General features: G+C 42.7%; 1 protein-coding gene and 2 long non-coding RNA genes across 4 annotated transcripts in view; 1 reads left to right on the top strand and 2 right to left on the bottom strand.

Annotated features, from left to right (window-relative positions):
* LOC146504771 (uncharacterized) overlaps positions 1-23,623 on the bottom strand; it is a 126,714-nt gene that overhangs the window by 24,766 nt on the left and 78,325 nt on the right. The gene's annotated exons all lie outside the window — the stretch shown is intronic.
* The window catches only part of slc2a15a (solute carrier family 2 member 15a), a 43,859-nt gene that overhangs the window by 14,241 nt on the left and 5,995 nt on the right, over positions 1-23,623 (top strand). For both annotated transcript variants that reach the window (XR_014877768.1, XM_085183675.1), the window contains exons 4-8: positions 2,921-3,045; positions 3,159-3,304; positions 3,573-3,705; positions 6,819-7,006; positions 14,684-14,794. Coding sequence is in view for 1 of the 2 variants with exons in the window: in XM_085183675.1 (XP_085039801.1) it covers positions 2,921-3,045; positions 3,159-3,304; positions 3,573-3,705; positions 6,819-7,006; positions 14,684-14,794 (703 nt within the window). In the remaining variant the exon portion in view is untranslated. The remainder of the gene's footprint in view (positions 1-2,920; positions 3,046-3,158; positions 3,305-3,572; positions 3,706-6,818; positions 7,007-14,683; positions 14,795-23,623) is intronic.
* Positions 15,377-16,346, bottom strand: LOC146504774 (uncharacterized). The gene is made up of 3 exons (XR_014877770.1): positions 16,147-16,346; positions 15,837-15,901; positions 15,377-15,494 (listed from the first exon to the last, which is right to left on the bottom strand). It is a non-coding gene; the product is annotated as an uncharacterized LOC146504774 (long non-coding RNA).

Here is a 23,623-nt window from a genome sequence, read left to right as displayed (position 1 = left end):
TTCCAGAGTAGAAAAGAGTGTGTGTAAAAAGGATGTAACTATTGCAGTGTTCACAGTGTGTTAGATGGAGGAGTTGTACAGAGAGATGGCCACAAGCAGGAATGACTTCCTGTGTTGGTCAGTGGTGCATTATGGGTAATCTCAGTCTCTCACTGAACGTGCTCCAGCATGTCATGGAGTGGGTGGGAGGTGTTATCCATGATTGTCCTTATCTTGGACAACATCCGCCTCTCAGACACCACCCTAACAGAGACCAGCTCCATCCCCACAACATGTGGATCAGTTTGTGTAGTCTGTTGGCATCTGTGACCCTCAACCTGCTGCCCCAGCATGCAACAGGACAGAGGATAGCACTGACCACAACAGATACAACAAGAAAACATTAATTAGTAGGGATAGTGGAAACTTCTGTTTACGTTTATTAGCCACTTGGCTGTGATAGTTAACAGTAGCTCAGGTGGCAGAGCGGTCGGTGGTTCGATCCCAGGCTGCTCCAGTCTGCATGCCAAACATACTAACCCCATGTTGCTCTGCGATGCATCCATCGGAGTGTGAATGTGTATGAATGTTAAGCTTAGAAGTGATTGGGTGAATGAATTAGCTGTACAAAGCGCTTTGAGTGCTCGGACAGAGTAGCAAAGCGCTTTATAAGAACCAGTCCATTTACCACACCCTGGGGGTGTTCGCCCAGGGCACCAAACAGGCTAGGCCCGCCCCTTGCGGCCTCTCAATGTTTCCCGTTGCCTGTGTGATTCCCAGGTACTCGTAGCTGTCCTCGGTGTCTGTAGCGTTGCTTTCTGGTGCAGCCCTCTCAGTTCTGACTAACCTCTTTCTTTCATACCATCCAACTGCACATTTCCAAATGATGTTGTTGCTATAGATCCTCGTGGTGTGCCTCATTCATTCCTTGCATACAGCTTAATGTCATCCACATGAAGGTGGCTAATGATTTCTCCTTTCCGTAGTCAGACTCTGTAAGGAGTCTTGTTGATGAGCTGGCTCCGGGGGTTCAGGCTGTTCCTGGGAGCAAATTTTATCATGATAATCTCCAACAAGGCTGCAGCTTTGCTCTCGGCTCCAGAACGTACTGAATCTCATTCTTTGCTTTCCTCCCAGTTTTCCTTAATCAGGTCCAACACCCCCCACGGCCTTCTGCCAAACAGCAACTCAAAATCCCATGGAGGCCTGGGGCACCTCCCGCACTGCGAACAACAGAGGGTCAAACCAGTTGTGTTCATCCTCATTAATGAACTTCCGAATCATGATCGTATTCAGCGGCTCCACCAGCCCATCAGTCTATAGATTTAATGCCCAGTAATTCATGCAGCTCTTTTACTGTGCGGTACATGAACAACGTCTCCTTGGCTCCTCACCGGTACGACTGTCAGGAGGGTGTTGCAGGGCCAGAAACACAGACTACCTGCCCCACCTACATCTGTGAGATTCATACTTAATTCCTAGTTTGCTGTCTTCTCACAGGCAACATATCATCCTCCCTCCACTTTTTCACAAAGATACTTTGACACAAACTTCAAACATCAGATTTCATTAGGACACCCGTTTTAACGTAATCTCTTTCCAATTCAAACACAGAGGAATACTTATATATATACATTCTTTTAATTAAAAACTTTTTTTGCCAACCACAGTTTACTCAGCACAACTTCTCTTCACTGTGTGCCCGTGAGTCATGTTCATTCCTGTCTCCACACAACAAGGTCACAGCCTCTCAGCCGGCCTGTCTCGGAACCATTTCATGGATAATATTTTCTTATTCATTATATTGGTTAAACTTAAACATACATAATAATATATCTGATTATGTTCTGATCGGTATTAAGTGTTAGCAAAATCACATGTGAATTATTATTTCATGTTCAACCATTAATACCAATGCTCTTATTCAAAATCATGTATATGATGGGTTGGTGACACATTTCTCCTTTTTTCCACATTCCTGTCAGTCTACATTTAAATGAAAATAAAATCGTATTTATAAGCTGATCCATTTCTTCACATTCTTCAGATCTATGGTTGATCACAGCGTATGAGCAAAGTGTGTAAGCATTTTGTGGCTATTTGGGACTTAAACAGCTTTGCATGTCTGTCAACCCGATATCAGCGTGAAATAGTCACGCCGGTCCACCGTGTTCATTTCACACTATCCAAACATGAAATGTGTCGGGAGTTTCGTGTGTGGAGGAGAGGAAGAGATGACCCAAATGCAGGACTCGCGGTGAACGCTGGTGTTTATTGCAGACGGAATGAACGAACAGGAAATGACTGGCTGACTGAATGAACTGAGCATATGGAGACAACCCAACAGCAACACTGACACGACGCTGAACCGAGATAAGCTGAGGGTTTAAATACAGCGACTCATGAGGATGATAATGAGAGTACACAGCTGAACATAATGAATCCGGAGATGGAAGATGAGGAAAACAAACAGTGAACATGGACTGAAAATGCAAGTCAACGACCCAGGAACCCTGACAGAGTGGACACACATGCAGGAGCTGCATTTCCAACAGAGAAAGCTACTTAAAACCAAGAAATCAGCACTGAACAAAAATCTGTACAGTCCAGAGTCCTGAATAGCTGAGCAGCTAATATGTATTTACATGAGCACGTGTTAATAATGCCTGTTTACACACATTCCTATATTATTGTCATGTTGGCTTGAAATGTCTCCCTCTGCTATTACTGCAGCTTCTGCATGCATGTGCATTTCATGCTTTTGAGAGGCAAAGTGTGAAACCGACGCAGTGAACCGTCTATTAAAGTCTATTAAACATTCTGCAATGATCCTGGGTTGGTTATGTGTACGACTGTGTATATCAGGGGATGGGGTTTCCATTATTGCCCCTGCTGTTTCTTAACCTCTGCGTCACTCACTTTCTGTGCTTTGTACTTTCAGGAAGGGGACAGTGGTAAACACAACAGTGCTGGTGTTCATTGCTGGTTTACTCATGGGCTTTAGCAGGATATGTGGGTCACCTGAGATGATCATCGTTGGCCGTTTCATCACAGGAATTCACTCAGGTACACACACACACACACACACACTTATATACTTTATTTTCAATTAAATGAATATTTAAAAGTGAATCAGAGTAATATTGTAACAATCTTCTTCGTTGCTCTTATTCTTGCAGGCATCTCTCTCAGTGTGGTACCAATGTACTTGGGTGAGATAGCACCGAAGAGCTTGAGAGGTTTCCTTGGCCTCGTGCCGAGCATCTTTATAGGAACTGGAGTTTTTGTTGCCCAAATCCTCGGTCTGCACGAGCTTCTAGGAAAGGTAGTCAAACAACCTGCGTGTGGACTGTCTGTAGCGTACACTGCTAACAGATACTTTAAATCTAACAGTCAAGATGTGACTGAAGACTTTAGATTTTCAAACGTTCAGAAGGTTTTACAAAATGTGCTCTAAAAACGGTTTAGGAATCAAAGACAATGTTGTACATGGTCCCCCCACATTTAAAGGCTTGTGACTGATTTGTTGCTATTAATGGATTATTGCTGCTCCCCTGGTGTTGGTGAGCATAACTGTTGTGTTACTGTTGCAGGAGGAGCACTGGCCCCTCTTTCTTTCAGTGATTGCTGTACCCACTTTCATCCAGCTGATGTTGTTGCCATGGTTCCCAGAGAGTCCTAGGTACCTGCTGATCGAGAAGCACAACATCCACGCTACCATCAGAGGTCAGTTTTGTTTTAGTTCAACATGATTTAGGTTGGAGGATGAAACAGTGGCACCATTTCTGTAGGAAGGGTTAGACTTAGAGAAATGTTCAGCTGAGACATTGATTTCTTTCCTGTGCTTCAGCAGCTTGTGTGACAGCTTAAAGAAAGCTGTAGAACTGATTGTATTTTATATTCTATTATAGTAATGATCTCCGTCACCTGATTTAAAAATGATGGAGCTGGGACAGGGGTGCTATATTCTGAGAAAATCTGAATATATGAGATTAAAATTATGTATTTAAAACTATTTTTTCCATATGTCAGGAATCGTGTTGTTCATGGGGGTAAGATTATAAATATCAGTTAGTGGCTCAACTATAAAATCTTGAACCAGTTTAAGAAAATAAGGATCAAGTTTATCAAGACCAAAAGCTTTAAAGCTTCGTTACCTCCATGACAGAGAGAGAAGAAAGCCTCCTTTTCATCGGTCAGTTTAATCCTGGATTGAGGTCTCGCAGTTTTAAACAAGTAACATGTGTATTTAAAACTGAGAAAAGAAAACCAGTCTCGATTAAAATCTACAGCCAGGAGATTTTGTTAGTGTGGCCAGGGGGTGTGATGAGGAAAAAGAAACCATTGAGCATGGCACATTTACACACACTGAGATGGTGACTGGGAGCCTAAAGGCTTTACAATCACAAGGACACCACAAAATGCCACCCTGGGAATATCTAGTTCAAACTATGCTAGTAGGCACTCAGGTCTGCTATGCTTTGGACAGAAATGTGGTTCAGGGTGTAAAATAAACAGTTTATTGCCAGCTACATAAAAAACAGACATTTGTTAATTTAATTGCATCTACACTGGTAATTATTCAGAGTTGTAGCTTATTAGTGGGGATGCCAGATGATGATGAAGTCCGAAGAATCATCAACCTTACATGAGCTCTCACTAAGGTGCAGCTTAAACCAGGCGTGCAAAAGTAGCTGCATACCATGCATATTTTTACTAATCGTAAAAGAGGGATTACAGAAACGTAAACATTCTGGGTCACCACAGAGATGCAGTCGGTTGTGCCTGACACAGCCTCCCACCGAGGCCCAAACATCCTGCAACATGTAGTAAAATTTGCATTCAAAGTAAAAATGATAGTGACAGAAGTAATGCTAAGATCAGGACAAGTCAAAAGTATATACCAGTCAAAATGCTCTGCTCGAGTCCCAGATAAAAAAACAATATGCTTCTGCAGCTACGACCTATAAACTCACCTGTTCACTCCCCAGTAAAGTGATTAAATTCATTGCACAAAATAAGAACATACCAGTGATCCATGGAGGAAATGCTTCTGAGAAAATAATCTGCAGCCAATCACAACAGTAGCCTCAATCAACAACCATATTCAGGCTGAAGTAGCAGCGGCATGGATGTGACCTGCAACAGGAAAGTCAGGTGACCGAAGCCCCGGGTACATACGGCAACCGGCGAGAGAGGGATGCTCAGATAGCAGCTGCAATCACATGCTTGTTCTGAGGCTGCTGATTCTGGCTCTATGGATGTTAAAAACTGTTTTCACCCTGCTCGTTCTGAGCCTGGAGTTACTTTCCCTAGAACTGCTAAGTCAACAACTATTCTTTCAAAGAATGCTAGCTGTGGTAGAAAATCTTTGAAGACCGTTTAAAGTCCGTAAAGTCCGTTTTTTCTGCTCCTCTGCCTCTCTGTGTTCCTGTTCCCAAGGCAGCTGCAGTCCAGCCATCCCCTGCACCCATATCAGTTTCCCGGTGAGAGGAGCTAGGGTCCGGTTGGTCCCTGCTCTGGTTCCCAGGCCGGCTGAGGCTCTGCTAGTCCCTGCACCCATACCTGCTCCTTAGGTGGGGATAGCAGCTGCCCAGTCACTGTTCTGGCTCACAGGTTGAGGGCGGCCATGAACCTGAGCTCCAGTGCCTTTCATGGACTAGTCCCACATCCTCTTCATGTAACCTTTTCTGCTGGGGATGTTTGCGCAGTAGCATATCAGAGAAAATGGCAATCCGGCTTCAAAGAAGGCAACAGAACTCAAATATTTACTAATTACAACCCAGGCTTGCAGAAGAGTTTCTCTGAATGTACAATATGTTGAACCTTGAAGCAGACACAGCTTTAGAAGACCACAAAAGGTGCAACTCGTGTAGCTAACAATAGGAAACAAAGGCTATGGTTGGCTGCTCTGATGAGTCTGCTGCAACTTTTGAATGACAAGGTCAGAATTTGGCACAAGCAACATGACAAAAACCTCCCTAATTAAGAGTCCAGTGAGTTGGTTATTTAATTAAGCAGTATTTAGCATGTCAGTGCGCCCCAGGGTGGCTGTGGCTGCATGTAGCTGCCATCACCAGTGTGTGAATGTGTGTGTGAATGGTTGTGTAAAGCGCTTTGGGGTCCTTAGGGACTAGTAAAGCGCTATATAAATACAGGCAATTTACCATTTAGCTTGACCATTATTTTTAATAAAGGGTATTTACTTAGCATACGTTGTGCATGCAGAGGTTGCCTAGCTGGATTTGGGCAACAATTACCATCAGTGCATAATAAGAAGCCTCTCGAAGCATAAGTAACAGAGGATTCAGCATCACCTGATCCAGCCCTAGCTACAGTATCTATTATTTATCAAAAATAAAACCAACCAGTGTTACGTGTCGTAGACTTCTCAACCAAAAATGTCACACAACTGTTAGAACATGTGACTCAGACAACTCTGAAACAGTCATGCAGACATACAGGCAGGTTGAAAGGTGCAGCTGTCATTGTTTTATGAGATTCAGATCACCAATACTCCACGAATAAACAGGAAATGCAACATGCATGTTAATGAGGAAGTCAGAGTCGCAGGGAACAAGATTTTATTTCTAGGTTTAACTGAGGCCAGAGACAGTCCAGTGAGGTGGAAACCCAGAGGAGTTCAACAGCTGTTTGCAATCATTACAGAAACATTGTTATTTATTTATATTTAAATCTCATAAATCCAGGGAGTTTTTCTCAGACCACAGTCCTCCTCCCCAGTTCACTATACATATATATATATATATTGATAAGTATATGTGGTGTGTGTGTATTTTGAAACGATGCACTATAACCACGCTACTCTTTTCTCGTAGCTCTGAAGTGGTACAGAGCTAAATGTAACATCCAGGCTGAGATTGAAGAGATGCAGGAGGAGCAGCGCTCCCTGTCGTCAGTGGAAACACTGTCGGTATGGAAACTGATGCTGGATGACACGGTCCGATGGCAGGTGCTGAGTGTGGTGGTCATCAACATTGGCATGCAGCTGTCTGGCATCGATGCTGTAAGAACAGTAATAGTTACACACACATGTAGATGTTGTAGCAGAAATCAACCTTTTTGCATTTTTACAGCTGCTGAGGTTAAAGTGCGGAGGAGCAAGAGAGTCGTGCACACTGAAGTAAAGCATTTTATGAATGGATCAGCAAGTCTGCAGTTAAATATGAAGATAAAACATGAAATTCATTTACAAATGACTCTTTAATGTCATTTGTGGATTGAGACATTAAATTAATCATGTGAGAATTTAATGAATCATAAATAATATGTGTAATTATAAATAAATATTTTTAAATACATTATTATTCATCCATCATTTAATTCAAACAAAAAAGGGTTTTACACAAAAAACATTAAACACTCGACAAAACTGAATTTAAATCCTTTTTTAAAATGCAGTAAGTGAGCAAGTCAAATGACTCTTTAAGGCTCATGTTAGTTTGTTAGAAGACATCCCAGCAGAACTATCTTACTACCATTGTTATTAAGTTCATGTGCTGTTAGGACCAGCCCCAACATGTGTTTACACTGTTACTCCTGCCTCTCCGTCATTTTCATGTATTATTTATTACTTCTACTGACTTTAACCCTTGCCATTGGGCGGATTCCTGGCAGTGTGTCCACTGAAGTCTGGGACTGCAATGACCCAGATTGAGGAATCTTTGGAATGGGCTGTGGCGCTGAAGCCCGATAGCTCGCACTCACACGCTGACAGCAGAGTCTGCTGGCTGCATGGAGACCTCTGCCCCAGGCTCAGACAGGGATTAGTGGGGCACTCGACTCTGGGAGAAGCAAAAGCCTCCACACAGCTCACACAAAAAATATTTTTTTGAGAGGACTGTTCCAAGAGCACAACTAACAGTCTTTAAGTTGGCAGACTCAGGCACAGGCTCTGTAAACGCCAAGATGTGAATGAGTGAACCTGCACAACACAAAACTCTGAATTTTCAGGCTGGAAAACAGAAAACTCGACATGTCTGTGAAGGTTCTCAGTCATCCAGGTCATCATAGTCTAAGGAGCTTGGAGAGAAAAGCGTCTGGACTTCTTTAAGTTACTTGAAGACGTTTCACCTTCATCCGAGAAGCTTCTTCAGTTCTAAGGTCAAATGGTTGAGAGTCCCAGATATAAACCTAGTGGGAGTTTCCCCCCACAGAGGGACAAAAGGACCCCTGATGATCCTCTAATCGCCTGAGCCAAGGTGTGAAACTGGGTGTGGGTCACAATCAGCCAGAGTTTCAGGTGAGTTCATTGTGAAACCTGGCCCCACCTTATCATGTGAATTCCTGAGGTCAGATGGCCCAGGATGTGAGTGGGCGTTAAGGCGTCTGGGAAGGGATCTCAAAACTGGATTATAGATGGCAGAGAGTTGGTGTCGTAAACCACCGCCTCTGTTCAAAGATGGTCGCTCACAGTGGACATAGATGCTTCTTTCACTCCTCTTTCAAACCATCTGTCCTCTCTGTCCAAAAAACTCAATCTGCAGAGCTGAGTGTCTGTAGGAGATGAAAAGAGAAGTTAACTGTGGCCATGGTGAAACTGGAGACAGTATCTTGCATGATTTACAAAATGTTTCAGAGGGTTTACAGCGAATGGGCAGAAATCAGGAGGAAAGGTGAGTGGTTCAGTGGAAAGTGGGAAAGCAGGTGTGTCCTTGTTTTTAAAGTAGTGGCAGCTGTCAGTTTGACTCAGTTTGACTCTTCAAACCTTACAAGGAATGCATGTTAGTGAGCTTGGAGTTGCTAAGGAACAAGGGAATGAATGAGAACAGAGTACTACGGAGCAAAAAACACAAAAACTGTGAATCACCATGATGGTGACAAGGATCTGGTGGAGAACAGCTGGTTCTTAAACACCAAGAACTAATTAGACATCGCAAAGCAATTGCAGGAGAGAAAGCCCAGGAAAAGCCACTTTGCTGTGAGTGTGTAATTTGTGCTGCTTCGGGGGTTCCCACCACAACAAGCACCAACCAGCTTATAGCCACCGTTCAGTGCAACAGCCTCAGGAATGGAGCTGTCGAACAGGGTCCATTGACACTCAGTGTCCTCATTCTCTGAATCCTGTCACAGCTCTGCGAGAGAGTTGATGATCTCATGGACTCTGCTAGGAGTTCTCAGAACTCCCTCCGTAAATGTTTGGGTGCACCAGGTCTGTCCAGCGTCCTCCACTGGCCACCTAATCCAACTCACCAACAAGTGGTGATCAGCTGACAGCTCAGTCTCTCACTTCACCCGAGCCTCCTGAACATACAGCCATGGCTGATCCTCGACGGCCCGGGGGGGTCTGGTCCCATGTACACTTATGGACCCTTTTCTGTTTGACCATGGTGTACAGTGTGGACAAACTGTGGTTTGCAGAAGAGAACTGTGCAAAGAATCAGGTAAGACTGGTTGGTTCCTCCCAGTCACAACCCCCCAGCTTTCACTGTCATTGCCCACATGAGCGCTGAAGTTTCCCAGTAAGAAGTCCCCAGGTGGAGCACCCTCAACCAGCCATCCCACTCTCCAGGAGACTGGTTCCAGAGCCCAAGCTCTATGTTGAGGTGAGCCCAACTACAGTATATCTAGCCAGTACCTCTCAATCTGTCACCTCTCACACTAGTTCAGGTCCTTCCCCCTCAGGTTCTATGTCCCCATTGCCAACCTCTGAAGCTGGGTTTTGGTCCGCCAGGGTCTCTGCCTTTGTCCGACTCCCAACACACACTGCGCCTGACTCCTACGGTGCCTCCTGCAGGTGATGGACCTACAGGAGTGTGATCCCATGCCCCATCTTTGAGCTGCACTCAGCCAGGCTCCATGGACTAAGGCCTGGCCACTAGGTGCTCACCCTCCCCCAGGCCTGGCTCCATGGCTGTGCCCTGCTCGCGGTAACCCCATCCTGGGCAGTGTGAACTGTTCCCTTAAGGCACTCATAGGTTTCCCATGAGGGTTCTCAAAAGGGTTTTCTGAATCGCTCTTTGTCTGGTCTCTCACCCAAGACCAATTTCCCACGGGATACCTACCAGGGGGCAAAACGCCCACCAGCAACATTCCCCCTGGGATCCCAGGGACACACATACCCCTCTACAACGATAAGGTAAAGATTTACAGAGGGGAGGTATTTTAATTTAGTATTTTAATGTGATTTTAATGAAGGAGTGAAAAAACTGCTGAAAGACTAAAGTTAAAAACAGTCTCTGGATGAATGATCACCAATGCTAAAAAAAAAATGATATCAGAGTGGTAAATGCCTTGTATATCTTGTGTGTGTGTGTGTGTGTGTGTGTGTGTGTGTGTACGTCTTCTAAAAAAAAAGTTTTAAAAAAGAGGTAAATAACTGCACAAATGAGGCAAGTTTATTTGTACAGCACAATTCAACAACAAGGTGATTCAAAGTGCTTTACAGAGACATTAGAAACAAAAACAAATAAAAAGCATGATTTAAAATTGATTAAAACAAACTAACTAACAAACAAAACAGTAGATAAAATCAAAACAGATAAAATCAGTAGTTAAAATGTAAGTTTTGAGTGCAGATTTGGTGTTTTATTCAAATGCAGCTGAGAACAGGTGAGTCTTCAACCTGGATTTAAATAAACTGAGTGTTTCAGCTGATCTGAGGCTTTCTGGGAGTTTGTTCCAGATATAAGGAGCATAAAAGCTGAATGCAGCTTCTCCGTGTCTGGTTCTGACTCTGGGAACTGATAAAAGACCGGATCCAGATGACCTGAGGGATCTGGAAGGTTCATACTGGGTCAGGAGGAGAGTCAATAATTTACATAAAAATTTACATATATAAAAAAAGGTTAATGGTTATATGGTTAATAGTGTTGATTTTTTTGTTGTTGGATTATGTTTATTTTATTTTATTTTTTAAAGAAAGAATTGTTAAAAATTGTCATTATAACCTTAATGGCCTGCTTTGCCTTTTTTCTTTTACAAGCAAATTCCAGTTCTAATAAAAAAGTCATAATCTAGTCTTAAAGGACTTAAATAAAGTAAATACAACTTCAGATGAACAAAAATGTGATATATCACACGATACTTATTTTACAATATTAGCTGAAGAAATTGTGTTATTGCAATTGCAGCTCGATTCTGTTCATTTTCAGCCGTCCTGTTTTAGATTTGGGATTATTGTCCTGTTACTTTGTTTCATTTGGGCCAAGCTTTAGCTGTTGGACAGATGACTTCACCTTTGACTCGACAACACTTTGGTATTCAGACAAACCTATGGATTACTCAGTGACTACAAAGTGCCTGGGTCTTGTGGCTACAAAGCAAAACCTAAATCTATGAGGTGTCTTTGCTGTGTATTGTGCGTTATTGTCACATATCTTCACTTTGGTCTCATCTGTCCAAGCAACATTTTTCCAGAGGTTTTGTGGTTTGTTCAGCAGCTAAAGCTAAAACATACATAATGTTCTTTTTCCTGTTAGTGTTTTTTCTGGTGACACTTTCAAAGCTGAATATTCAGGTTTTTTTATTTTATTTTACATTTATGAACTGAAAACAAGAACTCTGAGATTTAGGAGTTTCTCTGAGCACTGTATGGCAGTTCTGTAGCAGAAGTTATTATTAAGAAATTATTATCATTATTATTATTATTAACCTAATAATATATATAATTTTAATCAAAATGACCAATTTCCTTTCTTTAATAATCCACACAAAAACAATTTGACTGCACGGACGACTTTTGTCATTTGCTTTTCTTCAACAAAATGACTGATATTCTGTAGTGCCTTTACTGTAGGCACTAAAGATGACTTTCTGCCTTAAGTCATGTTTTTTAAGTCACTTAAAAGCATGCTCTGGTTGAGATCAGGTGACCTTTTTACCTGAACAATATCCTGTGTCTTTACTTTCAGGAACTATTGGGTTGCTTCTTCAAAGCAAAGGGACAGTGCCACAAACATTATCCCTGTGCTGTGAAGTGCTGTCCAAACAGATCTGCAACATTTTGCTGAATCTGAGCAGTGTAGCTATCTACACTTCAGAGTTCCCCCTGCTACAACAACAACAATCTTTATTTATAGAGCACATTTAAAAACCAGCGGTATACCAAAGTGCTTAACATAAGAGACAGAGAAGTAACACGAGTATTATGAGGCCTTAGCAAAGTATCAAATATCCTCACAGGTCAATGCCACTAATACACAGGGGTAATATAAAATGCATATCAAAATAAAAACATAATAAAAGCAGGAGCCATAAAAATATGTATAAGAAAAAATAGAATATGTCTAAAAGTCAGGTGCGAGCATTAACAAGCAGGAAAGGCGAGATTAAACAAATAGGTTTTTAACCGTGATTTAAAAGATTGGATGGAATCAGACGCCCGGATCACAATCGGAGGTTATTCCACAACTCCGGTGCAGCCAGGGCAAACGCCCGGTCACCTCTAGACTTCAGCCGAGATCTAGGCTGCACCAAGAGTAACTGAGTAGATGATCTTAATGCTCTGGCAGGAACATACGATTTAAGGAGTTCCTTAAGGCAGCTCGGTGCTGTGTTGCTACTCGCCTCAGCTGTCACACAATCAAAACACACTCACCATGTCCATGCCACCATATTGCCTCCACCATGTTTAAAACATGATGTGGTGTATATCAGGTCATGCGCTGTTCTTTTCTTTCTCCGTTCCCATCATTCTTGTATAATCTTGATTTTATCTGTCTAAAGATTTGTTTTTCAAGAACCGTGCAGGTTATATTTTTTAGTAAAGTATCCTCTTGAGTGTGACCAGTATTTTGCACCTTGTAAACCTTCTGTATTTACATGCATCGTGGTGTTAGTTTGACAATGACATGCCAACCTTCTTAAGAGTGCTCTTGATGTTGTGGAGGGGTTTTACTTAACCAAGGAATGATTACTGTAGTTTTCCATGACACTTATTGCTGCTGAAGTGCATTCATCATCATCATCATTTACATTTTTGGTGATTTGGCCACTTTTAGCATGTTTTCTAAATGAAGAGCTAATAAATAGAACTAAAGAATAAACTCCACATCTCCATCTGTTAATTTTTTGTAAAATAATAAAGACCTAAACTGTTAGGGATTTTACTGAACAAAAATATAATCACAACACTTTTGTTTTTGCTCCCATTTTCCATGAGCTGAACTCAAAGATCTGAAACATTTTCTGCAAACACAAAGGAGCCGTGACTGTCAGATATTGTTCACAAATCTGTCGAAATCTGTGTTAGTGAGAACTTCTCGTTCGCCGAGATCATCCATCCCACCTCACAGGTGTGCTGATTGGACAGCATGAACATTGCACAGGTGTGCCTGAGACTGCCCACAATAAAAGACCACTCTGAAATGTGCAGTTTGATCACAGCACAAAGCTACAGATGTCGCAAAACCAGTCAGTATCTGGTGTGGCCACCATTCTCCTCACACATGCAACACATCCAATGGAGATGTGTTGCACTGTGTGAGGCAAATGGTGTGCATTGGGCATAGAGTTGATCAGGTTGTTGATTGTGGGCTGTCGGATGTTTGTCCACTCCTCTTCAATACTTGTGCAAAGTTGCTGAATATTGGCAGGAACTGGAACACGCTGTCGTACACGCCGAGCCGAGCGTCCCAAACATGTCTGGTGGGCATGCTGGCCATGTAAGAACTGGGATGTTTTCAGCTTCCAAGGAATTGTGTACAGATCCTTGCACTGTGGGGCCGTGCATTATCACACTGTAACATGAGGTGATGGTCATGGATAAATGTGTTCATTGTCCAGAACCCCACCGCCACCATGGGCCACTCAACCCACAACGCTGATGTCAGCAAACTGCTCATCCACACAACGCCACACAAGCTGTCTGCCATCTGCCCTGAACAGTAAAAACATCTGTCGACAGGACACCTCTCCAACGTGGCAGACGCCATCAAATGAGAGCATTCGCAGTGACAAACTGCAGTCAGGTCCAGACCCCGATGAGGACCACGAGCATGCAGATGAGCTTCCCTGAGACGGTTTCTGAGTTTTTGCAGAAATTCTTTGCTTATGCAAACCGATTGTTGCTGCAGCTGTCCGGGTGGATGGTCTCCACCTGTCGACCATCCTGGAGATGAACATGCTGGATATGGAGGTCCTGGGCTGGTGTGGTTACATGTGGTCTGCGATTGTGAGGCCAGTTGATGTACGGCCAAATTCTCTGAAACACCTTTGGAGACGACTTATGGCAGAGAAATGAACATTTATTTCACAGGCAACAGCTCTGGTTGACATTCCTGCAGTCAGCATGACCATGGTACGCTCCCTCAAAGGTTGCAACATCTGTAGCATTGAGCTGTGATCAAACTGCATATTTCAGAGTGGTCTTTTATTGTGGGCAGTCTCAGGCACACCTGTGCAATGTTCATGCTGTCCAATCAGCACACCTGTGAGGTGGGATGGATGATCTCGGCGAACGAGAAGTTCTCACTAACACAGATTTAGACAGATTTGTGAACAATATCTGACAGTCACGGCTCCTTTGTGTTTGTAGAAAATGTTTCAGATCTTTGAGTTCAGCTCATGGAAAATGGGAGCAAAAACAAAAGTGTTGTGATTATATTTTTGTTCAGTGTATGTAGAAATATTCTGTACACTTCATGCAATACTTGTCTTTAACCCACTGTATTAAATATGGAAGTGAGCATTTCAATCACACCTTGACTGTCAGATATTTACCTGCGTTTCTCTTTCACCACAGATCTGGTTCTACACCAACAGCATCTTTGAAAATGCTGGAGTTCCAGCTCCAGAGATCCAGTATACCACAGCAGGAACAGGAATTATAGAGATCATTGCTGGACTCATTGGGGTAAACATACAAATTAGAATTCATGCAATTATGTAGCAGTTGATGTTACCTTTGTATTAGTGTTGTATTGCATTTTATTTCCACAAAAACAGATATTCATCATGTACAGAACTGAAATCAGGAAGTGATTTTGGGGCCAGCTTAGCTTAAAGGAGGGAAGCAGATGCCGAGCTGTTTCCATTGTTGCAAAATATTTTGAGCGCTCGCGTTTATCAGAAAAACACTATATAAGAATCAGTCCATCACAGGTACTAGTTTGCAACAGCACCATCGTCCTCCAGTTGACACACACTGACTCACACTGTCAGTGACAAGGTGGCGCAAAGCTGAACACATGAACAGTAGCTGACAACAACACTGCAAATGCTGCTGCAAGTATTTATCAGACAAATGGTCAAAATCCAGTTGTTGATAGGCCCTTAGGTAATGTGTATGAAACAGAAAATTTGGAAAAACCAATTAACATAACACATCTCTGACCTGTGAAAGGAAGTACCCTGAGAGAACCCAAACAGACACGGGGATGAAGACTCAGAATGGCTCCAAAAAACTGGTGCATGCAATGGTGCTAACCAGTGCTAATGTAGCTGTTGCTGTTCTGTGAGTCTATTGTGCAAGTGGTGTGAGATGCCCATGTAGAAAGGACGGCACTGCAACGCTGGACTTGCCCTTACTCTGGGCTCCCTCTTTATTCTGGCAACTGGTACAAAGAAAACAGCACACAGTCGTCATTAACAGTGTGTAAAGCAACTGCAACCTTCAGTTCACCAGCTTGGGAGTTTTTAACACTTAACAAATGAATAAGATATATTTATACAACACAACATCAACAAAGTCTTTCTTTTAAAAGTTCTAGCTCAAACCAAACCTGTGATCGTATAGTAGCAGTATTATTTATTTATTTTTCTCCTTTTCCCTAAACAACAACAACAATAACATATAAAAACAGCTTTTCTATTATAAAACAATCATCATTGTTCATCTTTTTTTTTTTTTTCCTATACAACAGCATCAATTAAAACTTATACTTAACAGCGCCTACCTGGTACAAAGAAAACAGCACACAGTCTTCATTAACAGTGTGTAAAGCAACTGCAACCTTCAGTTCTGTTAAAAAGAATTAGAACAATTACAGTCTCATAGAGAAACATTAGAGCTGAGTGCAAGTCAAAAAGCACCCGACTAGCTAACGGTATTAGCTTAGCATGCTAACTAAAAATGCTACTCGTGAATAAAGTTACTACCCATGCATCAAAATGCCTGTAACTTTCAGGATACATGCTAGTACTGCTTACAATCAAAATACATGTTGACAATTACCACTATAAGAATGTTTTCATTAATACACATACAAAATTGACAACAGTATCGCTCACAAGCACCTACCACCAGCTTGGGAGTTTTTTTCCTTTGCTGAGGCATGCGCTGTGCAGCAATTTGGAACTTTAACAGTTGCAGTTGCGGTATTTGTCCACCAGGTGGCTCCAACTATTCACAAAGCACATCAATTTTGAGGAAATTCATTAAGCTATTTTCTAACTCTGTTACACTAAGCAAGGAAGCAAGTTTATCAGTACTGCCCATATGTTAATGCGAATACACAGTCATCACATGATTGCATAAAACTAGAAACATCTGAGAAAAGTTTACCAGCAACGTTATTTTTGTGCCACTATTCTGAGCGCACGTAAAAAAATTTGCAGGTGCAAGTGTTGCATTTTGAGGAGAAATTTATTTTGAGTGAAGAAAAGCTGAGTTTGAGTGAATAAACTTCATTGCTGCGTGCAAAACATGTATTTCAGTGTTTGCTATTATCCACAACAGCAGCCCCTCTCGCTCAGTTTTTGCATTTGTGCTCGCTCGCTATGTGTTGCTCTCGCTCTCAACATTTCTGCCCGTGCGCGCTCAACTCTTTCTCTACACCGTTATGTTTGTGCCACAAAACCAGCCAATCACAGACTTGGATGCAAAAAATCTGATTGGCTGTTTTGGTCTCCAATCAGCTCGAAATGACGAAATGCAATATCCCAGAATGCATTTCGTCCAAAACTCAAACGAGGCAGTGGCGGAGGAACACAGAGTGGCGGAGTTTGAAATATTACTCTGTGTGGGTCACAAAATAAACTTTGAAGATATTTTCATGTGAGAATGTTTCTGTGTAAACTTCTAATATCTGCTCGATTCATCAAGACATATTTGCATAAGTGCTCTAACGTTTTCGGAGATGCCTGTTACCCACCAGCTGACCGCACAGCTGGACTGGCCGTTGGCCAATGGAGCAAATTTTTATGTTTGTTTGTTTTTGTAACAGTATAAACAATGAAAGGTGGTGGATTAGCCAGTTGGTCATGATCAACTCCGGGCTGCACCAATTACAACACATCCGTATTGAGGGGAAAAGGAACAGTTTGTCCCGGACTTTAGCTAGAATGAAAAAAAGACACAAAGCTGGAGTTATTCTGCACAGCTGTTTCTTCTTCTCTCATTCTCTCCCCCTCCCTCTCCTGTTGTTACTTTAGTCATGAAACTGATCAAAGATCAGCTGATTGTTATATTCTGGTCTCATTCACGACAGACTCCAGAATATCTATTTCCTACCCAACGGGGTAGTAAGTTTTATTAACAAGTCATGCGACTCAGATTGGTCCTGTGCCATGTACAACAGCAGCATACAGCCTAACAATCCTTACTTGTGTGTGTCAACCATCTTGCAAACAATAATTCACATTATTACATCCCTTCTCTTTTTTTGTTTTTTGGAAAAAACAGAAGTCCTTTTTTGTTTTGATTTGTCCTTCTTCTTACTGAGGAAGAAAACAATATGAAACACTCAAAGAATACAAAAGCATTCCACTACTCAAACATGCACATTTCTGCAAGCTGTAGGGAACATCAATTTTCACAGAATACACAACTCTTCCCCTCAAACAATAAACAATAAATCCTCATTATGTAACTTAGTCCTTGTACCGAAGTGGTGGAACCACTTTGCGGCCTGACCTTGTCCTGACACCCCCTGATACCTCGTCAGTCTTGATCTGCTGCCCACGAGTTTCTGAAGGAGCTGTCACTGAGCTGCTCAGTGCCCCAGTGTCTGTAATTGCATTTTCTTGATCCATCACGCCTGCAAGTCTCAGGTGCCTCCGATTCCTCCTCAGAACACTTCCAGAGTCCAACTGAACCTCATAGGACCTCGGGTCAACAGTCCCAATCACCACTCCCCTACTCCAAGTGGAATGGCGGTCAAAAGGCTGAACTCTGACACTGTCCCCTACCTTCAAAGAGTCCATGTCTCGTGCTGATCGGTCATAGCACAATTTTTGGCGCTTCTGTTTCATCTCCAACTCCCGCAGGGCTGGAATGACTTTTGGCCTTAGCAGGCTCGTCCTGGTTGGCAAAAGCGTCTGTGTCCTCCTGCTGAGCAGCCTTTGCTGTCTTCACTGCTGATTCAGCCTTCCCATTACTCTGAGGGTAACCTGGTGAAGAAGTTTTGTGCTGGAAATCCCACAGTCGACTAAATCTCAGAAACTCACCGGACGTATACTGTGGTCCATTATCTGAAACAACAATGTTCGGGATCCCCTGTCTGGCAAAGTGAGCCTTCAACTTTCTAATCACTGTGGTGGACTTAGTGTCCGGGAGATAGTCAATTTCCCAGAAGTTTGAATAGTAGTCCACTGTGATAAGGTAGTCCTTGTTGTCAAACATAAACAGGTCTGAGCCCACCTTAGCCCATGGTCTAGTCGGGATCTCATGTGGGACCAAGGTCTCTTTCTGCTGTCTGTAGTCAACTGACCTGCAGATGTCACACTTAGTCACATAAGTCTTAACTTGTTCATTCATGCCTGGCCAATACACACACTCTCTGGCTCTCCTTAGACAACCTTCTACACCTAGGTGTGTCGAGTGTAGTCTGGCTATGATCTCCTGTCTCATGGTAGTCGGGACAACAACACGTTCACCTCTAAACACAAGTCCATCCTGACTACTCAGTTCATCCTGGAATGAGAAGAATGGTCTGATGTCACCGTCAGTGTCTCTTTTGTCAGTCGGCCAACCTCTGTGAAATGTATCTATGAGGATCTGTAGTGCTTTGTCCTCTTGTGTAGCAGTCCTTATGCTGTTTAGTCTGTCAGGTGAGATGGGTGCATGAGCGACCATGTTAATGCTCTCTATTTCCTCCTCTATGGAGCCCTGTGGTGAGCACTCTGGTAGATATGCCCTACTCAACGTGTCTGCTAATAACATGTCTTTCCTGGCACATACACCACATCTATGTCATATTTCTGAATGCGCATAAGCATCCTTTGCAACCGTTTGGGTGCGCTCAACAGCGGTTTTCTTACAATGGTCTCTAAGGGTTTGTGATCACTCTGTACCACCACTTTACGACCATATGTGTACTGATGAAACTTCTCCATACTGAAAACTACAGCCAAAAGCTCCTTTTCGATCTGGGCATAACCTTGCTCTGTACGTGTAAGGGCTCTACTCGCAAAGCCACAGGCTTACCCTTCTGCATGAGTGCCGCACCTAACCCTTTGTCAGAAGCGTCACATTGTACTGTCAGCTCTTCCTCCGGGCAGTAGTATTGCAGGACTGGAGCCTCTGCTATAGTCTCTTTCAGTCTCTGGAATGCGTCTTCATGTCGAGTCGTCCAGTTCCACTCACCGTCTTTGTGTGTCAGTTGTCTCAGTATGTCGCAGTGGTCAGACAGATGTGGGCAAAACTTTGCTAAGTAGTTCACCATACCTAATAGTCTCTGTACTGCCTTCACATCTGTAGGGCTGGGCATTTGTTCTATAGCCCTAACCTTCTCTGGGTCTATTTTCAGACCGTTGCATGTCAGCTGATGTCCAATGTACGTAGTCTCCTTCTGTTTAAGTTTAAACTTCTCTGCGTTTAACTTAATGTTTTTCTGCCTGCAACGAGTCAAAAACTGTCTCAGCTTCTCGTCATGGTCACGTACTGCTCCAGCATCTGTGTCCCCCTGACCCGTGATCAGCACATCATCTGCAATGATGTAGATCCCTGCCAGTCCATCCAAAGCTTGTGTGAGCTTCCTCTGGAACACTTCCGGAGCTGGACTTATCCCCATTGGCATCCTCAGCCATCTGTAGCGTCCAAATGGAGTCGAAAATGTTGTCAGGTAGCTCGACTCCTCCTCCAGTTTCACGTGCCAGAACCCACTCTTCACGTCGCAGACAGAGAACACTTTAGCCTTTGACAGATCTGGTAAAATGTCCTCAATGGTGGGCAATGGGAAGTGGCTCCGTTGTAGGGCTTTGTTTAAGGGTTTTGGATCTATGCACACCCTTAAGTCCCCACTCTGCTTTTGGACCACAACCATCCCACTGATCCAGTCTGTGCTGCATTCTACTGGTGTAATGATGCCTCTGCGCTGAAGATCTTGAAGCTCCTTTTTTAACGGCTTTATCATTGCAATAGGGACACGCCGTTTTGGTAACTGCACTGGTTTCACAGTTTCATCCACCTCGAGCCCTAACTCTCCCTCCAAACAGCCATCTCCTGTGAAGACATCGGCATACTCTGCTTTAATCTGATCCATGTTCCACTCATTGGCTGTTGGGTGCTCTGAAGTAACGATGCTGTCCAGTTTCAAGATGTTTTCATAGTGCACTTTTATGAGTTTCATCGCTTCGCTGGCTCTCTTGCCCAGCAGTGGTACTTTACAGTCTTTGTCAACCACTTGAAACTCCAACCGATACAGTTTCTGATTTCTCGGGTTACGTAGCTTAACTTTGCATTTTCCCAACGGCTTTATCTTACTTTTGTTGTACATCATCAACACTGTCTGTGTGTCCTCCAACTGTGTGTTCGGGCTTAGCATGTGGATTGGCATTACATGCTTCCAGTTTGGATTCAGGAGACAGACACTATCTCTACTTTTAAGATTAGGCTTAAAACTTTCCTTTTTGCTAAAGCATATAGTTAGGGCTGGACCAGGTGACCCTGAATCCTCCCTTAGTTATGCTGCAATAGACGTAGGCTGCCGGGGGATTCCCATGATGCATTGAGTTTTTCCTTTCCAGTCACCTTTCTCACTCACTATGTGTTAACAGACCTCTCTGTATTGAATCGTATCTGTTATTAATCTCTGTCTCTCTTCCACAGCATGTCTTTTATCCTGTCTTCCTTCTCTCACCCCAACCGGTCGCAGCAGATGGCCCCGCCCCTCCCTGAGCCTGGTTCTGCCGGAGGTTTCTTCCTGTTAAAAGGGAGTTTTTCCTTCCCACTGTCGCCAAAGTGCTTGCTCATAGGGGGTCATATGATTGTTGGGCTTTTCTCTGTATCTATGAAGCGCCTTGAGGCGACATTTGTTGTGATTTGGCGCTATATAAATAAAATTGAATTGAATTGAATTGAATTACAACTGGCACCACAGTCAATCTGAAAATTTACAATCTCTTTGCCCATCAGCATGCCTGCAAAGAGTTGAGTGCCTCTCACTTTGTCAGTGTTCTTTGTAGTTGAATCATGTGTGTCAGCCTCTGTAACACAGAGAACGTCCTCATACTCATCATTCTCACATGCTGTCACGTTCTGTACATTCGTCCTTCTCTTCTGCTCTGAATGTGCTGTGCATTTAACTGCAAAGTGGTTTTCTCTGCCACACTTTTTACATTTCTTCCTGTATGCTGGACATTTTTCTTTCTTTTTTTCATGTGTTCTGCCACAAAACTTACAGTCCACTGCGTCGCCGATCCGTTTCTGGCGCGCAGTTCCACGCACAGCATGCACCTCCTCCACTGCAGCTCCCGAAATGGTTTTGCTGTTTTCCCACGACAGCTCCGTGGCTCTGCAGTGCTGTATGCACAGCAAATCCAGCATGTCCAAATTAACACTGTCAGATTTGATTTCAACACTATTAAAGTGTCTATATGGGTCCACACCAGAGAGTGTTAATTTAACTCTTTTTGGAGAGTTGGTACGTTAACTCTGATTTAGTGTTAAACACCAAATCTCTCTGGAGTTGATAATTTAACACTTGGTGTTAAGAGTTTATATATTAACTCTCAAAGAGTATTTTAGTTTAACTACATAAGAGTTATCTTCTAATCAATTCTAAAAAGCGGGAATTTTACTGTTCTGAACTTCTAGAAATTTCTTTTGGAAATAAACATTTACTAAAAAGACGCACTGGTTTTTGAAAAACATTTATTCTGAACTGTGCACCACAATTTCAAAACATTTTCTGAAAGATGTAACAGTGTACATGTTCTCACTTTCATTAGAATTTCGTTTATCAAAAGGTCTGACATAGGTGAGCTGGTAAATGCAAATAACAGCATTCTCATCACTTATTTCAATAAATACAAAATATAATATGCATGTCCTTCATTCATCACTTTGTGGAACTTCAACGCACTTCTGCTCTCCCCCATATTCCATCTTCACAAGCATATCCTATGTGGAGATTGAATAAAAATTAGTTGACACTAATTAATGGCACAAATCAATTGCAGCACAGTAAAAAAAAATGTCTCCTTTTTGAGACATTACTTGTGTAAAGTATTTTCCCAAAAGACAAGGACACAGACAACAGGTAATACTGAACTAAATGTAAAACCTCAACCTTTTTCATTTTTACCTAAACCGTGTGCACAAAACTCTGGAGGGATCTAAATGCTAACGTAGAACCCAGTCAGGACGTCTGCTACTGCTGTTTGCTCGTTTTTTATGGGAGATCGTTTTCAGGCTTCAAGTAGCACCATTATACCAACATTTCACATTCTAGACATTGTTTTAAGTGTATTTGACCAAAAAATTTAACCGAAAATTCACATGCAAGCTTTTTTTCAAGGCTGTGGTATTTGCCGAAAACAATACCTTTCAGCTAGCTAAAACAGCGAGCGGTGCTATCAGCGAGCAACATGGCTAATGCCTTTCACACAGCTTTGTCTCAACTCCAAAGAGCCACAGAAGTAAAAGCTAATAATAATAATTGAAACAATCTTTGAAAAAATGACTTACCAAGCATGGCAAACAACTCAAATATGTAGAGCAAAATGTTCTGAAACGGCTTCACTTCAGCTTCGATTGGAGCCGTGCTGGGGGCGGAGTCTGTGAATTTACTCTATTAGTGTCATAGCCCCTGTAGGAGTTCAGAGTTAAGAGGTCAAGAGTTAATGTTTCCATTCTAACACCTCCAGATTTGAAATAGAAACACTCATTTTTAACACTCGATTTTAACTACTATCATTTTACACCTCAGAGTTACATTAAAAGAATGTGACTCTAAAATTAACTCTAAGACTACTAACACCAAAACATTTAACACTTTTGAATTTGCTGTGTGCATGCATCCAGCGTCATGTTTTTCTCACGCAGCAGTCTCTCCCTCAAACTCGGGTTGTTAAGTCCACATACAATCCTGTCGCGAATCAGTGAGTCCCTTATTACTCCAAAATTGCACGTTTTTGTCAGCAGCTTTAACTCCGTCACATAGCTGTCGATCGTCTCACTGGCCCCTTGGTTTCTCATGAAGAACCGATAACGCTCCACAGTTTCATTAACTGTGGGATTGCAATGATTGTCAAACTTCTCAATAATGTCCTTAACCGTCCACCGATCTCTTGCCGTGTCGCCCATTAGCGTGTCTAGCAGCTCCCTGCCGCTCTCACCAACGAGATAACTGAACAGGCTTACTTTTTCTGTTCACCGTCTGAGTCCATGGTCAGCTCCAAATAGAGCATAAACTCCAGGTCTTCCATGTCCGTGATAGGTTACTGGAGTCCAATACCAGCGTCGGCGGCGCTTTAAGGCCCTCCATGTCTTGCGGCGGTGCTAACTCGATTAGCCGCTAGT

Source organism: Neolamprologus multifasciatus, chromosome 13, assembly GCF_963576455.1.
Source record: "Neolamprologus multifasciatus chromosome 13, fNeoMul1.2, whole genome shotgun sequence".
Lineage (NCBI taxonomy): Eukaryota > Metazoa > Chordata > Actinopteri > Cichliformes > Cichlidae > Neolamprologus > Neolamprologus multifasciatus.
This window is presented reverse-complemented; position numbering and strand designations above follow the sequence as displayed.